This window comes from Rissa tridactyla, chromosome 7, assembly GCF_028500815.1.
Source record: "Rissa tridactyla isolate bRisTri1 chromosome 7, bRisTri1.patW.cur.20221130, whole genome shotgun sequence".
In the NCBI taxonomy this organism is placed as follows: Eukaryota; Metazoa; Chordata; class Aves; order Charadriiformes; family Laridae; genus Rissa; species Rissa tridactyla.
Window position 1 is genome coordinate 31,592,437 of NC_071472.1, and position 17,870 is coordinate 31,610,306.

The 17,870-nt window shown below is 44.6% G+C and overlaps 1 protein-coding gene across 2 annotated transcripts in view; it reads right to left on the minus strand.

The window, feature by feature from the left end:
* KLF7 (KLF transcription factor 7) overlaps window positions 1–17,796 on the minus strand; it is a 66,175-nt gene extending 48,379 nt beyond the window's left edge. Inside the window, exons 1-2 of one of the 2 annotated variants that reach the window (XM_054209200.1) lie at window positions 17,786–17,796; window positions 17,283–17,541 (exon numbers count right to left, since the gene is read on the minus strand). In XM_054209200.1, coding sequence (XP_054065175.1) covers window positions 17,283–17,384 — 102 coding nt within the window. In that variant the 5' untranslated portion in view covers window positions 17,385–17,541; window positions 17,786–17,796. Of the gene's footprint in view, window positions 1–17,282; window positions 17,700–17,785 lie in introns of those variants that run through there. The other variant, XM_054209201.1, reaches the window with a different exon arrangement.
* Window positions 17,797–17,870: the final 74 nt, after the last annotated feature.

The following is a 17,870-nucleotide window of genomic DNA, read 5'->3' on the forward strand; positions in this document are numbered from 1 at the left end:
CACACAGCCTTAGGAGTCAGAATAAATCCTCTCAGATGTCCCTGGTGACAAAGCAGCCCAATTTGATCAATACAGCAGCGTTATTAACACTGCGCTACCTTACATGAGGATAGTCATATGTTCTTGCCTCTGCTGAGCATGGGGGAAGGGGTGCAAACTCCTACAGCAATTCACAGGGGAAATGTCTCTCTCAAAATCATTAAGATTGCACAAAGAATCTCTTAGCCATTTCCATGCAAGCTGCCTTTTTGGGAGAGCTCTGCTTCATTAGTATTGATCAAGCTCAGGTGGAATTCCAGAAATAGTGTGTGCTTTATGGTTTTTTCAAAAAGAAATTTTGTTTTTAGTGACTTTAGGATCCCTGTCTCCAGGCTTTTTTCTGCAACCATGAAGACCCTTCCTTTTGGGGACTGGATACAGACACATAAATGTAGGTGGTTAACAAGAGAAGGTTGTTACCAGAAGGTTTATGATTAGAAAATTTTGTAAAATGATTATGAGGATTAGGGGTTAAGTGCATTTGGGTTCAAGCAGAATTGTAGTAAAAGGGTATGTATCACTGCGGATCCTGAGCCCCAGCCAGAGTCATGGCCTTTCTGTATTTGGCTCTTGACAAACACAGTTATAGGCAATCCTTGTCAGTAACTTGTGAATTGGCAAAAGAATGGAAGGGGAAGAAAAACAGTCCTAGCTAATCACCTACTTAACCACAGACAGCAAATCTGAGGATTTTATGAAAACTAGGTCCTGTGTGCACCTCCTGATGAGTTTGAAGAACGCTAGAGAGGTACGACCCCTATGCCAGGTGACTTAGTGTGGAAGAAAACAGCAGAGAAGCTAAAGGCTGAGTGGTAAATACTGATCGCATGGGAGGAAGGACTGACTGTAATAATAAACACAAGACCAGCAATTGACCTTTAAAACCAGGAGAAAGACCTTCTTACCCACAAAGAGAGGTGTGTCATCCATTGCTGGAAAGAAAAACTACCACAGAAATGCTGCATCAGCACCAGCCATCTTTCTCCAGCATTCAGCTGGGACAACATTGTCAAAAATGAGGAAAACAACAGACTTGCTCTCACTCCACAGAAAAGAAATCCTGCCATGAACCCCCTCTGCCACCTCTCTCTCCACCAAAAAACACAGAGACTATCAAAGCCAAACCCTGCACCAGGGAGGTGAAATGCTGAGTTTGAGCACACCAGGCCACCTCCACACTGTGTCTGCTAAGCGTTTCGCACCAGAGGAGTGTCGTGCTGCTCCAGAGCTGCTGGCACAAAGTCCTCCCAGAAAGGGGTGCTGCAAAAGTGTCTAGACAGACTAAAATTAAAAAGAACAAATTATATGACACTGCCCACTGTCTGCAAACCAGGGCCAGATTCTCAGAGGGAGGAGTAAATCGCTAGTGCCGTTAACTGTAGCTAGTGGAGTCATCTTAATTTACACTAAGCAAGGATCTGGCCCAGAAAAATATTCCTGTCAAGTTTGCAGCCAAAAATTCCTCCGCTAGACCACATTCCACCAGTTAAACTGCCAGGGAAGACAATTGCAGAAAGAATTTAATTAAAATGGAGATCAGGGAGCTGGTATCCTTTTCAAGCTCCGTTTTTGACTTCCTCTCTCCAACAACAAAATGCTTGGGTGTCCCAGTTTCCCGGCCTGTAAAATGGGCATGCTACAGCTTCCCTGCTCTCTAAGGGCAATGGCTGTGAAGCATCTTATCTATTCAAAGCCCAACCATCAAATCAAACATCAAATCTGAATGCTCTAAACTTCTGGGTCTTGGATGAAAGAGTGTGTATTTTTCTCTGCTGAAACCACTCTGCCATTACTCTTGGAAAATTTGAGCCTCAAACAGGCAACTTGCAAGTTTTGCCTCCAGGACTGTAGGTGTCAGGTCCTCTGATACAATGGGGTACTGCTAAGGAATTTTGCTGCTCCAGACTATACAAATTTGGTGGCACAGTCCCCGGTACTGAAATAGAGGCAGGCAATGAGAGTACAGCTTTCCCACAATTTTCTCATTCATATTTTATTTCTGAACTTCGACTTTTGTACTGATTAACATCCAGGTAGACAGTGGATTTTCTGCATCCCCCTCTGTTTTCAACTCTTCCAGGAAGTCATTAGATGGAAGAACACACCCAGGATGTAGACCAGTGCAATCACACCATCAAGTCATAAGGATGGTGACACGTGGTGCTCATTGTAGCAGGTCCCTTCTTTGTTTTCACTCCTTAATTTCTGTTAAAACATTTGGCCTTTTGGATGCTGGACTGCATTAGGAATAGCACATGGTTTAGGACCTGTTTCTTCACAGTCCTCGCGTTCCACACAAAAACCCCTCAGGGATACCCACAGCCTAAGAGCATGCTGAAAAAAGGGCAGAAAGATGACAGTTCCTGTGAGAAGTTTTCACAGAGGCAGAACCAAGCAAAACCCAGCACAGCCCTGCTGCCCACAGCCAGCTGTGCACCTCATTGCTATCTGGCAAGGCCCCACTGTTTTGTTATAACCCTATCAGACCCTGTATGGCGTGAGCAGCTTTCCTCCACAGGAAGGAAAGGGAATCGCCCATCTTCTGAAACACCAGGAAAGTATTTCTTTGCTGTGCGAGTGGCCCAAGCTGACTCAAAGGAGCAGAGATGGTTAAAAGCAGCACAGTGGACGAGCATAGCAGGAAGGTGCAGAGTCCGGGGTTACCCACCAAGCCAACCAAAGAGTGCCTTGCAGTCCAGAGTGGCTAACGCTCCCCTCAGCTCAGGTAAGCTTCTTTGCCTTACACGAGCTGCTTTGGCAAATCCTCCTTTAAGGTGGCGGGGCCAGGGTGGCAGGGAGCCACCCTGCTCGAAGCCACCACAGCCACCCACCCCAGTGGGTGGTTGCAGAGGGGGGGGCCCTCCAGAGGGACAGTGGTGGGACCCCGCTGCTGAACTCACTGCGTTTCGGGCAGGCCTGGTCCCTGTCCGCATCGGAACAGCTCCCTTTGCTGAAGAGAAGGGCAGATATGCTGGGTGGGCACCGAAATTCAAGGGGACTTTATCCTTTAACCATGATCCAGATTTAACACCCACCTCACACCCATCAACAACAAAACCGGTGGTCTTCAACTAACCAGCTAACCAGCCTACTATTTCCCAAACAAAGGGCAGCAAACTCACAGCAACCCTGCCACGTGATTTTCAACCCCACGGTTGTATTTGTGTTTTTAGGCTCTTCAAAATGCTGAGATCTTCCACGACTTGCTGTCAATAACTACAAGTTGGAACCAGCTACCATCAAGTCGTCATCAGCATCAATTTGACTTTATCTCATTTAAAGTCTGATCTGTTTCATTAAACAAACAAAAATTTGGCATCAATTTTTTTTGTTTCCGTTTACTTTGATGGATCGCAGCCCTCACTATAAAAACATGCTTAATAAAAACAAATAAAAAAACTAAGGAAGCTGATAAAAAGCTTTCATTGTGAAGAAAAGCAGGGAAAAGGACTTAAGGAGGAAATTTTTTGTGATGCCAGCAGAGAGAGGCAGTATATAAAGAAACTCACGCAGGGGCAGGAAATAAATCCTTGAGACTGAATTTGGAAAAAGACAAATTAATGCATTTATGGAAGAAACAGCAACACAACATGCACGCTCAATACAAAGCAGAGATCCAGTAAGGCTGAAAAGAGACCTAGAATAGATAAGAAACAGAGAAGACCAATATAGCTTCGAGGACACATTCTTAGCATCTGATAGACAGAAAAATTGGAAGGAACACAGAGATGGAAAGTATGACAAAATTGAAAAGGACATGCACATTTATTACTATTTATCATGTCTGTTCCACAGTCAGTGTTATAATCTCCAGTCAATGGGCAGGGGTCTCACTTCACATTTAGATAAAAATCCTTGAAAGAGTTAATAAAGATGGGGAAAGCGTCACAGACCGTGCAGCTATAAACAGGGTGAACCCAAACAAAGCAATGGACTTGCTCATGGAGAAAAGAGATAATATGGGAGGGGGAAGAATTAGACCCAGGCAGGAGAGAGAACAGGCTGTTAGACATTCCTCCCCTAAACTAGGTTTTAGCACATGCTTCCAAGGAAGGCAGGGCCTCAGGCAAGGTGGATTTCAAATGAGACTGGAAAGCACCACTGAGGCATACAATAAGAAATAGCACCTGGGCAGAAGAATTTCATGATCTAACAGTGCTGATTTCTGAGCTTATTTGTTTCTGGACCATATCTGCTTATATGCACAGTTTATTGCTGCTGGATGAAGGCAGTGACTGAAAATGCCTTTCCGTCACGTGCACTCTGCTCTTGAATCTCATTTACCTTCAAAATTAGCCAGCAAGACCCCCTTGCTGAACACAAGGTCTTCCACGACCTTTCTCTAACCTTAGAGGCCAAGCTGCAGTCAGAATGTGGCCTCACACCCTCTCTGTGACATGACGTGAATGACATGACATGACATGACATGACATGACATGGTCTCGCTTTTGATTCTAGTCAGCACAGGAGGAAGCCCCCACCTCCACAAACCTGGTCTCTCCTCTGAGACAGAAACATTTTCAACCTGACACACAGTACGCGTGTGATGGATTCTCAAAATCAAACATGTCTGGCCACCCGTATGTGCACATGCAGGGACCCTTCATGACTCACATTTACACTACAGCTTTTGACATCATTAAAACAGAGCAAAAAAGTCTAGAAGAAGATAGACTTACAGAGTGGATTTTAAGGTCAAAAAGGGCCATTCTGATAATTTAGTCTGACCCCTGGACCACACAGCCAACTGAATTACAGAAAGGGCTCCTTTAGACACTCATTTACACCCACTTTCAGGTTGGTTTCCACTGCTGGATATGAAAGCCCGAGGGTAAATGAGAATGGGATCCTTCTTTCTTACTCTGCACTGAGTGTTCGGAAACCTCTGACATCTGTCTTCATTTCACAGATGGGTATTACTGTCCTGGGGGAAGAAATGCCCACACCAGACATCGTCCTACCTTGCAGTATTGGGGGGGGAACACATTTAGCGCTTAGAAACATCTTCTCTTTCCCTCCCACCTCCACATTTTCTTCATTTGAAAAACCAAAGAAAACAAATCATGCTACATTCTTTGTTTTATAGAGGGCAGCTCGGGACCTCCCACTCTTTCATGGAAAGAAAATTTCTTTCCAGTAGAGTTTCCATTATTTATTAGCTGAAGGTGGGGGGAGAAATGGTATTTATAGGATGCCTAAGGCCATGCTCACTATAAAACTGAAATAAACCAATACAGCGAGAGCACAACTTAGTGGCCTATTGTGCAACATTTTAAAAAATGTAATCTCTCATTACAGCACTTGAGAATATCTCCTCCCCCTGACACCAGTGGAAATACATTTATGAGAGCCATAGAGCAGCAATGTTGTTTTAATCAAATCATTAAAATGGGTGTGCTTTTTTTTGCTCACATCCTGATATTTATTCCACATCCTGACAAGACCCGGGGTTTGTAGAGACCATTCTCCTGTAAGGTGTCAAGTGACTTAGTGGACACTGCGTCAGTGTAAATCCACATATCGCCACTGTGACTTTGGTAGATCTGCATCAGTTTGCATCAGCCCAGGATCTGACTCACTGACTGATCTGAAATCCCCAACGTGACGTGGGTACTATTCTTCCCATTTACAAAAACAAAAAGCATTCAGAACTGAATGTCAAAGGTTTCCTTAACCTTTCCTACTTAAACATAAAGAAATGGAAAGGAGACAGAAATTCCCATTTTATACCACAGTGCAATAACACCTGACCAGAGATACAGCTTGCTGAAACAAAATACTGACTGAATTACCAGGCCTTGCAGCTGGTATAGCTTTCACTGCATGAAGATAATCCATGTGAGACAGTCCCAGTGAGGAGGAGTCTTCAACCTCGGATATCCACTCAGTGTCCAGCTTGACAGGCACTCAAGACTTGGAAGATAAGCATTCAACATTTTCTGAAAGTCACATGCTCTGGAGGTATTTGGGAGTAAGAAGCCACCCACGCCTTGCTTCCCTTGCTCTTCCTCAAATGTGTTCTTCAAAGAAATGTAACATGATTTTCTCATGTCAGAAAAAGAAATCCCAATGCAGCCTTTGCAGGGCTCTGTGCACCTTCTGGTATTCTTCTCAGCACTGAGAAACTATGTTGGGAAGTCACCCATTTACCAAGTCCTTCACACCAGACAGTAACACTGCACTGGCATACTTCTGTTCTGTATCAAACAACTGGGGCTTATTCATGTTTTAAATAAACCACTGAAGCTCAGAAAGCCCAAGACAAGCTAGGCATACTCAATAAAGAGTATTTAAACTGTGTACCCTGAAACTCGTTTGCCACCATCCAAGAAAGCTTAATAAAGGAGTCACTCTCGGAAAACACAAAACTGTCTTGAGAGAGCAGAAAATCAGGGCTGCCTGAAGAGAGAACATGAGCTTTGCAGCCAACTCAGAAGTACAGTGTGGTGCTATGGGACCAGGCTGTCATGGAGGCACGCAAACTGAGCAGACCAAGGCCCCCACATTACCTTCTTTAACCCCAAAATCACCCCAGCTCCTGAGGCACTGATTGAAGCAAACATCTTCATCTAGGGAAGCACTGGAGGAAGACATTTCAGCCTGTGTCTGGAAAGTTTCATCCTGTAATCAATGGAGGAAACAGCAAAGCTCCTCCTGACCTTAACTATACAATCAAACACCAAAAGACTTATTCGCTCTGGAAAAAAACTCACAGATTAAACCAGGCCCTACCATTTTCAAATGTTGTATACAACAATCTTTATTTTAAAATCACAGGAGAGCTAAAGGATGCGCTGATAAGAGAAAACTACGCTGTTTTCCTGCAGTAGACAGTAGCAAACTACCACACATGACATCCATTTACCCTGAAATTCTCAAACCTGCTAGAGAAGCACCTTACAAGCTCTTCCACTGGGTCATGTCAGCCCTTACAGCAGTCTGTCTCTTCCTTCAAGTTACTGGAGACCTCTGAAACTGTGCGTGCTTCCTTCACCTGTGCGTGCTTCCTTCACCTGTGCATGGTCTGATCAGACAGAAATACCCCTTACTCTCACTATTTGACTGCAATCCCCACGTTTCTTACAGGCACAACTCTCAGAGCCTTCTGGTTATATCAGAACCACCTTTCTCAGGACCAACACCAAGATCCTGGTTTCCTTGACTGTGCAGGAAAGGCTACAAACATGACTCTACACTATCCTGAAAGATCAGAAACCAAAAACAAACAGAAGGAACATGCACCTTGCTAAGAACCTGATGTAGAACAACCTTCAGATGTTCACATACACTCTGAGGTGTCAGCACAGCTTATGAACAGCTGAAGGAGGGCTGTGACACCACCAGAGTGAACTGGGACAGCAGTGTCAGATGGAAACAGAAAAGAGATATTTTGCCTAAACTGTCTGTATTCTCAAATCAAGTCAGTCCAGTGTCCTTTGCTTCTATCTTATTATTTTAAAATGCAGACAAATTTAATAATAAAAGCAAGAGACACCAAAGTCCCTCCCTATCTGATCTAGTCACTAATGAGGGAGGTTTCTTTTAACCGGCACAGATTTTCCATTGAGCAGCAATCGCAGCCTCTCCACTGTCCACGTGTAAGAAACAAAGCCACTTCTGGGCTGATGCTTTCCATATGAAACACCAGCTCCCATCTTTCTTCTCCCTTTTCCCTTCCTCTTTTCCATACTTTATTACTCACACGGCAGCTGTAGTAGGTTGCAGATGAGTGAAACGTTTTCTTCGGAGCAGCATAAATTTTCTAGGCTGACAGGGGAAGCCAAAAGAAAGAAAAGAAAAAAACAAACCCCAAACCAGGATTGTTTAGTACTTTTCACCAGTTTGAAGCAGGCAGCAAGCTCTGCAGGGCTGGCACCCTTAAAACCACTGTGCAGACATAGGAAAAGAACAAAGCGCCTGAGCTGCTCACCTCACGCTGCACCCTGGGATGTAGGGCACCTCAGCCCCAGCGGTGAGCCAGAGGTGCCAAGGGAGGGTGAGTGCACTGATTCCTCGCCAACAAACCGGCACAGCACCTTGCCAGCAGCAGCAGCCGAGCAGAGAAGTGACCAGCAGTTGCAAGGAGCTGAGGAAAACATATGACTGCACTGCCCTTGTGCATCTTGTGCATCAACACACCTTGCCAGACCCTTGCCCAGAGGGAGAGAGAGCAAGAGCCCAGGTCAGAGACCGGAAGTAACCTGACATTGCTTACAGCATCATGTAGCGTTGTGGCTGCAGTTCTCCAAAGATGCAAGAGAGTCACAGGATAGATAACTTTTACTAGCCAAATAGCTAATAGCTGGGAAAAATGAATCAAGCATCAGGGGAGCAAGCCCTGAAATGGAAGGCTAAAATTGGCAACAAAGCTGAAGATGCTAGCCAAACCAAGTCTCCCACACCAAAAACAGGTCCAGGCCCTCAGGAAAACTTCTAGAAAGTAGAACTGGTTAAAACATTTCAACCAAATATTCTAAAAAAAAAAATTACATTTTTGTCCAATCTAAAGTGTTTTATTGGAATATATTCATTTTGGAGCCACCACATCATCCAATGAAATTTCACATCCAAGATGTAATCTGGAAGGGCAGACCTGCATCAAGTAAAGCAGCAACTCAAATCTGGTCTCTAACATCACAGCTAAGTGCTGTGATGTAGCCAATGTCCATTTCGGGTGTACAAAGCAAGCAGAGAGGAGCAACTCTCACCCCCTTCTACTCTTCCACCCACTGACCATTTTTCACTACAGCCTTTGCTCACTGGAATCTTTGTTTTCCATGCAGCCCTGATGGAGAATACAGACAGGCAATTAAAGGCAGTCCCTTACTTCACCCCCAACAGCACAAAGCAATTCAGCGCAATGCTGATTCCCCTCCTGGGCTGGAGTGAAGACAAGTCAGCAGAAACTGCAAATGTTTACAAACCCAAGAACTTTCCTTATGCTTGAAAATGAACTTTGGCCACTCCAGAGTCAGGATTAAAACCAAATGCCTAACGGCATAGTAGCCTGTTAGTAGTGAAAGCATTTTTAAAATCTAATTTACTTGTCATGCTGCATGCATTTTTCCCCACCGCACAATCCAAACAAACAGTCATTTTCACTTTGATTTCCAGTCACTTCACTTCAGTTACACAGGAAGAACGCTGCAGCGTGAGAGCTGCAAAGGCAGCAGGTGGGCAAGACAATCCTGTCCAAAAACCACAAACCCTGCTTCCAAGGTTTTTTAAATTATGTAGATGGAGATAATTCCATTGAACACAGTTTCTGTCCGAACACGTTGGTTTACAAAGGTCCATCATGGTCAAACATCAGCCCTATGCCATTGTCCCTTTAAAACCAACCTTGGGAGGCTGCAGGTTTAAGGGCAGGATTTGTAAATCAGGACACTAATTGGAATGTCTCAGAAGAGCCTCTCACAAGCCAGTGTCCTTCTCCTTTGCAACCCTCCCCATCAATCACACTGTCTCCTAAGCTTGCCTGTGTCACTGCCTACTTCTCTATCCCTTGCAGAGTAGGCACTGCTGACCCCCACATGATTTAAAAGCCAGCTTTGTACTTCCCCATTCCCACAATGCTGGGAAATAATCAAGAGGATTAAGACATGTGAGACATGGTCTATAAGCACCATGTTCAAAACTGTTATGACACTTAAATGAGTATGCCTGCTGGACCTTCAGCAAGCATTAATACACAATCTGTGCATAAATGACTCAGATTCTTTAGTGTACGTTGTAAAGTATACCACATGCGTCTTAATAGTTCTCCAAACAGTAAGACACGTAATGAATACACAGTTGCACTAAGCAGAAATGGGGAAGTATCCTTCATGTGTAAAAACAGGGAGAGGACGGGTACCTGCTTTAAAGGATTAAGAGCATCATAGCAGCTTAATACAGCAGAGCTGATATGTTAAACCTTTTAAACAAAAAAAAATCATACCTTCCTGTCCAAGCTTCCTACACCTAACACTTTTAAAAACCTAGAGGTCAAATTAGTGATGCGCAAAGGTTGCCTCAAAGACAACACAGACCTCTGGGAAGGGGGATTTAAGCTTACCTTTCGCATCCTTATTTTCAGTTTTTTCAGAGAGGCAATGCCGCACCCCACTGAGGGCTCCCTGTGCAGGAGCTGTCCTGCGCTTTCAGCACCCGCTGGCCAGTGTGGCAGGATTTGGGCCAGCAGCTTCAGAGGGGCTGGCTGCCCCTCTCCCCATAGCCTGGCACAGCCCCCTCCTGCCCCAGTCCCTGTGTCCAAGCACCACAAAATCCTAATAGGAATCCTCGCTGCTGCCCTATGAGAACAAAAGAGCTGCCAACTCATCTTGTAGCTGAAGAACTGAGAGGCAAAGGTTTGGTGTCCTGATGAAATCCAAGATGTCTAACTATCTTTAAGCGTAAAGGCTGAAATGATTTCGTCTAAGATGGGAAATAAGACATGAACCCTGCTCTCACAGGCAGCCTAACCACCTCAATAGCCAGGCAGACTTCCTTGCCAGCTGCTGCCAGAGCAGGGATGGCAAATACTTCCTGGTGAACACAGTGATACACAAGCTATTCCTGACATACACACCTATCTCTGTACTGACAGCTCTCAAAATGCCACAACAGTGGCATTTTCTTAATGCTGATGGAATTAAGTAACTGTTGGAAATTCCAGCTTTTTTTATTTTTGAGAATCAAAGACAATAAAACAAATCTTCAGCGGCTCAGAAGAAAGTAAAAAGAACATAAAATTAAAAAATAAAAAGTCTGTGACTTTGAAGACAATCTCAGTGTCTTGGGAATCAGGCACATGATTTTTTAACTCAAAGTGGCAATGCTGGGAAGGAGACAAAGCCAAAAGAGCACCAAACTCAGACACTCAAAACACACATAGTGCTTGTCACAGACTGAAGCCAATGAAAGAAAACTAGGACACGCTCAAATACAACAGCATCAGGCTGGGGAATATACCTGTGTAACATCTCTACTCCAAACCTGTTTCCTACTCAGGAAAATTTGGGAGGGGGGCAGGCTCTTTCCCTGGCAGGTTTTTTTTGCTTGTTTGCTACAGAATCAGCTGAATCCCACAGTTCAAGTGAATCCAGATTCATTTGAACCAAGGCAGAAGCACCCAATAACACAAAGAGAACCTGCGTGGAAAAGAAATTCAGCAATTCAGGTGGGTTCCTGCAACTTGAGCCTGAAAGACACCACAAAAATGGCACTCCCAGCCCCTGAGTGTTGCTGGGAGTTTGGAAGTGGTGGGGACTTTGTAGAGGAATATGTACGGCAATGTGCAGGAGGCACTTGAGAGTCCAGGGAAACAGAAGGGAAAGTAAGAGGGACTCAGCACCATTCTTGAAAACACCTTTATTAACTCTCCAGAATTCAGGTTTACCATCAAACATGAAAACTGCCACCAATATACCTGTGAATAACTTTTTATGAGGTTTTGAGCATGGTGATCAAAAGCCTACAATTTTTCTTCCCCTCTGCAGAATGTCACAAACTTCATAGGAGATGAGGTATACTATCACCCCATTGCTTAATGTACTGAACACCAATGCTGCTCAGACAGTGAGTAAACCCCCTTTGTTTTATAAGGACAACTGCAATCAAGGTTGTTCATATGCAGCTACAGAGTCAAACAGAAGCAGCTTCCTTCTCACTTCCCTATAACATGTTCCCTAATGCAGAATGAAAAAGCAACACCCTGGATGTTTCTCAGCGGAGAATCATTTGACAAAGTCTCAAAAAATACGACAATATCCAGAAGATATCCCTTGGCTACATCCTGGAGAGCTTAAGTGTGAAATTACTGCCTGGAATTGAAGACATTCTGCCATTTCCACATGGAAGTATCATATTGCAGGCTAGCTGTATATCATGATTTTTATGTAGCCTACTCTAACCTATGCATTGCCAAGTCAATAGGACATACAGAAAAGTGTGAGTTTGGGGGAGGGGAGGTTAAAGCATCCCAAACAAATAAGAGAAAATATTTTCTAGTTGAGTACCCACATTATGAGTGAGCATTGCTTAAAGGTATTTACCTCATTTCAAAATCACTTGACACAAGTCACACACATAATCAGATGTTTAAGACCCGTAATGTGGATTGTGGGGCTCTACACCTTCATAATGCCAAGAAATAATCACTTATAGCAACAGATTCTGTAATTAAGGAATCATGAAACAATAGAGACAGCAATTTCGAGTTTGTCTTTCCTCTCTTTCTCCGAGCATGGTTTCAGCACATGGAGCAAGCAGAGAGCCTGAAGGTATAAATGGACCAGTGCTCAGAGTCTGAAATACACTGCATTACACATGTGACCGTTCTTGGAAGTCAACCATTTCTGCAAGTTATTCTCAAGAGGCATGATGTACTATAAGCACTTAAGAAATGTGTTACACTGTGACTGGAACCAAGATGAAATAGCAATATTAAAAGAGATGGTTTAGTTTATGTAGTGGCCAACTACGCCATTAAACTAGAACAATGGAGACAATGGGGAGGTAGGAATGTTCTCCAGTGTGATTTATTCCTTTCCAGTAGCAGTGGAAATTTTTCCTATAGGCCTGAAAATGACCCTGTCTGCCAAACAGAAGTCAGCATTAAGATGTAAGAGTTCTGCTAGATTAGTCACCTCGGGATTCTCTGCTCTCACACAGCACAGGGATCTCAAAGCGCTTTGCCAGACCGGGTCAAAACTCAGCCTCCCAGCCCCACAAAGACCATGCCTCAGCATTGTTGTCATCAGTCACTTCAGAAAGTGGGAAACTGAGGCTTGAAAACTTGATTAAAAATATGCAAAGAAGGCTCTATGAGAGTCAAGAGTGAAACAAAGGCTTCCTTTATCCTATGCTTTACCAGAAACGTGCATCTCCCTTGGAATGATCATTGTTTGCTGCAGCTGAGAGCAACAGGGTCAGCCAAGGCAAAAGGAAATGTTATCGGGCAATGGTTATCAGGCAAATGATATAATGCTATTTCCACTTCTGCCAGCCAATTAGACCTATTCTGCCCGATGACATACGTGGGAAAGGCTGGCTTTTTTAGAATAAACCAGGGTTTGGCCCCTAAGTCATGCTGATTTTATATACTTGCGTCAGCTACACGCACAGTGACCCTGTGCATCTACCTGCTCTTTGTGCTCCTGTGCTCTGATATTACGGGAATTGCCATGCTAGAGGCTGCCCTATGGCCCACATAGAATATGAAGAGAGCCCCAAAATGTCTCCTGATCAGACTCCTTCTCCACACAAGGATGGTGAGTTGAGTCCCCCAAGGGGCCCACGGAGAAGGATAACAGGGGTGGTTTGAAATGGTACCCCTACAAAGAGACGTATCTGACTACAAAAGATGTCTTCTGCACACTGATCTTTTAATGACCCCCTAAATGACATTGTAAAGGCCCAGCAGGAAGAACAGACTGAAGCCCCATGTCCAGCCCTTCCCAACTCTCAGCACTGCTCTCCCCGTCTTTGCAGCCTGACACACTGAATGAGAGTGTGGCCACAGGCAGCTGCACGGGCTAAGCTCCTCACAGTCGCCTCCCTCAAAAACAGCCTCCTACCCACTTCCTTCCTCTGCAGAGTAACGAGGCACTCTTCGGCCTCGTGCTATCTCTCCTAGAAGTCTGGTTCCAATCTCGGGGATGCCACATCAGACAGCTACCCCGGAGCAACGGCATATGTGGCCAGAGGTCCTCCCACTGCATCACAGCAGCCACGCAGGTGCTGAAATCTCCCCCCACTCTGGTCCTGAATTGCAGAGTCAGCTCACAGGGACAGAGAGCAACTAGGACAGTTCAATCAGAGCCAGGAGGATGCACCAGGCAGAAACATACAGATGCTGAGATAACAGCCAGCTGAGTACAGCAAATGCCTCGTTTTCCAATGCACAGAGACCACCTCTTCCTTTAATCTCCCTCAGTGCCATGGTGGCTCACGGCTGCTAGAAAAGCTAAACAAAGACTAAACAAAGTCTTCGCTCTCCTGATGAAGTTGTGCTATGAATTACTCGCTAGATCCTGACCTCCCCACTCCAAGAAAAAACCTTCCTGACCTCAAAAGTGGTTTTGCCTGAAGTAGTATACCCAAAGCTGACATACTGAAGCTAAGCTTTTGCTCCTAAGAACCAAGCCTTCCCTTCCGAACATGTATTTTAAAATAACGCAAAACACATCTTGGATTTGGCTCCAGCTTCCACTTCAGGTATTTCCACTTTTACAACGTAAACTATGTTCAGGGCGAAGTGGGGTTTTTTTTTGTTTGTATTTTTTCCTCCTACAAAAGAAACCTACACATGAGATGACAATCTCTTCCTACACAAAATCTGCTTGTTTTGTACATATTGCTGGGTTGCTCTCATTCAACTCCAATGCTAATTTTCAAAAGCACAGATACTAAACTTGCTCACATTTCTCTTGCAGTGGGAAGGAAAAAAGGAAGAGAAGATCAGGTGACTGTGTGCAAGCATTTAGCAACCTGCCTGTGCTGTCAGTGCCCTCCGTGAGTGATGGGTGTTTCACAATCTGAAACACAAGCAACTGCCCCAGCTATGTAGTCCTCAGCCAGCAGCTACAAAAGTGCGGTCCAGACTCAGGAGAAAAGGAAGAGAGGACTTGTGTCAACACTTTCACCCCAAGGCATGCTCCAAGTGCATCTTTCAGGTTACCACAGTAGACACCGTTTCTAGGAGCAGGAACTGGCTTGGACTAACTTCTCCACATCAAGCACAAGTAGCTGCTAATCACAAAACAAATGGAGCTCATGACACGGTAAGGAAGCCTGCTGTTGACCCACACAACTATTTCCCCCCCTTTAAGAGACTGCAGTAATCTCCCAGGGTGCTGCTTTGCTGCTGGGAGAAGCACAGCTCTGTGGAGCTCGGGTATGGCACTGGAGCTCTTCATGAGAGCAGAGGCAAAACCATTCAACTGTTTTCACTCAAAATTAAAGCTGCTGCTTCCCAATCCCGACGCTTCCTGCAGGGATCAGTAACTGCCCTGTCAGCTGTCTTCCCTGGGGTCTCAGACTGCAGCCTGACAGTTCTAAGGGATACCTTTAGAAACACATACACAGGCACACACATCCCATGTCCCAAAGTTGCTACAGTTTCCCTAAAATAAATAAATCCCGAAGACCTGGCTACATTTGCAAGTGATTCAGAAGAATGAAACTGGGGTCTCTGTGTCAGTGGGTCTGCCAAGCCTGCGTGACAGCATGCTCCGTAAAGCCAGCTTCAGCTGCTCCCACCACTGATACATCAGTTTTCCTCCCCGTTGTTTGCAAGGAGAGTCCAGGCAGCAACAGTGGAATAAAAACAAACTGTAAATACAGGATGTCTTATGAAACATCAGGCATTGGTTGGAGGATTTGAGGGGAAATAAAGGAAAATGTAATAAATTATTTTCAACTTCTCTTTTCAAACATATGTGGAGAATCTGTGGGGTTTAACCAAGAAAGTGTGAGTTTAAATTTCACAATAGTAGCAGCGGGCTTGGGTAGGTACATTGTACTGTATAAAAGAAACTGCTGCTCTTCCACGCATAAAAGGCAGCAGCAGGAGACAGAGTATCACACACAGTACTGCCTAAAGCATGCTGGCTATGTCAACAGATTATCTCGCTTTGGACTGTCTGACTGTTACTAATATGCAACTGAATATGCAAGTGATCCAACAACAACGGTGCTATGAAATTAATTTTTTTAATCAAATTATATTAACCTCTTCAGTTTAATTAGCATGTTAAAAAATATAAAAGGAAAGCAGATGTGACCATCATGGACGTGCGAGCTGAATATTAATAACAAAAACCATCCCCTCCCCCTCAGAGGATAAAGCAAAGTTGGATCGGTCATTTTGCAAATTAAACCCTGAATGTGTTCACACTGTAGCTGACAATAAACCTCTCGTGTGTGTGCACATATGCACACACAGCTGAAGCCAAAACAATTTTACTAGGGTAAACCTTTAAAGATCCAGACCTGGTCCAGATGGATGACAAAGCTACAGCCCGAGTGCTCCCCTGAAGCCTTACTGTCCACATTTCTCCCTATACGCACTTCTAAGGAAAAATTAAATGAACATCCCAAGCTGTCACTTACTGGAGACCTAACACATGCTATCCTTGCGCTATCCAAGACTAAGGTGAATGCTGGCAAGATGAAATCCAGCAGCTTGTTATTCTTACACCAATAGTGCCACGGGTCCATGCGCTGCATTAGCACCACATGTCATCCCAGCCACACTTCACTATTCCTACTCACCAGCAGATTTTTTTTTCATTTAAAGAGACACTAGTTTCCAGAATTTTGCCTGGTGTATCACCTCTGCCAGAAAATCACATCAAGAAACAGGATTGTCTCACAATGTCCTGTCTTTCCTTTTCCCTCAGTATCCCAGCCAATAACTATTTATAGATCTAGGCATTTGGGCTCATAGTTCATTTTATACAACTCTTTTCTCTGTAACCTACTCTTCTCCTTGGTCTTATTTATTCACGCCACCAGTCATCATTTTAATGTATTCATAATACTTGATTTCCATCTTTAAAAGTATCCTAATTCTGTCTGCATATTAACCCCACAGTGCCTCAAAACACACTGGTTTACTGGAACCAGCCTACGGCGTCATTGTTTTAAGATACAGCAAGAAGTATGTGCTTCTCCCGATCTTCTAAAAAAAAAAAAAGAAAGAAAGAAAAAAAAGAATGAAAAATAAGTCACCTCCCTAGTTACAAAATTTAGCTTAAAAGCTTTTGCTAGTGCTTCCACACACCTGCCCACCCCCCATCTCAGATTTAAGCTACGATTTTTATTGACATACACTAATTACCTGAAAATAAGAATGATCTATACTGTTTCCACCAGCTGCCAGTTGTCAGCACTGGCTGGAAGTGATCAGCCTTGTTTAAAGGAACAAAAAAAAAATATCTAAACTCAAAAATAAAATAAAAATAGTAGTCATCACAAAAACAAAACCCTAAAGAATGCCACCGGATCTCAGGTGCTGCCAGGCGTGCTCAGAAAGGACTGAAGGCAGACAGATTTGAATGGACTGCTCAGTTTGTCATGGTAAAAAATATAGAGATTTAATAGTCTACCCATGCGGAAAAAAAAAAAATAAAAAAAACACACCAAAAAAACCCCAACCCTGAATTAAAGAACAAAAATAAAATAAAGTCAGAAACGCAGCCCCAATGCATCAACTGTCTGCACTTAAGAGATTTACAGGAGTAATTTAAATGATTCACCTGCTGCCAGTTTTCCTCCAAGGATGGCAAAGCTGAGAAGTAGCCGGTGTCGTGGACAAGCTGGAGTTCCTGGAATATACTATAACTAGCCAAGACATCCATGCTGCTGCTGAGCAAGACCCTTTCTTTCTGCTTTTGTGTGTGTTTGTTTGATCGGGTGGGGGGTTGTTTTTGATCATAAAAAAAAAAAAAAAAGAAGGAGGAAAATCAACCAATGATAGATCCAGCGTCCCTTTGGCTTTGTTTTGTTTCAGTCACACTTTAAAAAAAAGAGAGAGAAGAGAGAGAGAGATCAGCGCGGAGGGACGGCGAGGGCCGGGGGCCGGGCCGAGGAGGACAAGCGGCGCCGGCGCGCACCGAGCACCCCGCGGCCGCCGCACCGGGGCACGTCCCCGCCGCCGCGCACCGCGCCGCGGCTATGCGCGTTCGCGCCCGCCCTCCCCGCCCCCTCCCCTCTTTATTTTCGGGAGACCACATCCCCCACCCCCCGGTTTTCCTCTCACCCTCCCTCGGCAAACCCGGCCCGGCCCCCCCCCGCTGCCGCTGCCGCCGCCGCCGCCACCGCCTCACGGCCGGCCCCCCTCCCCT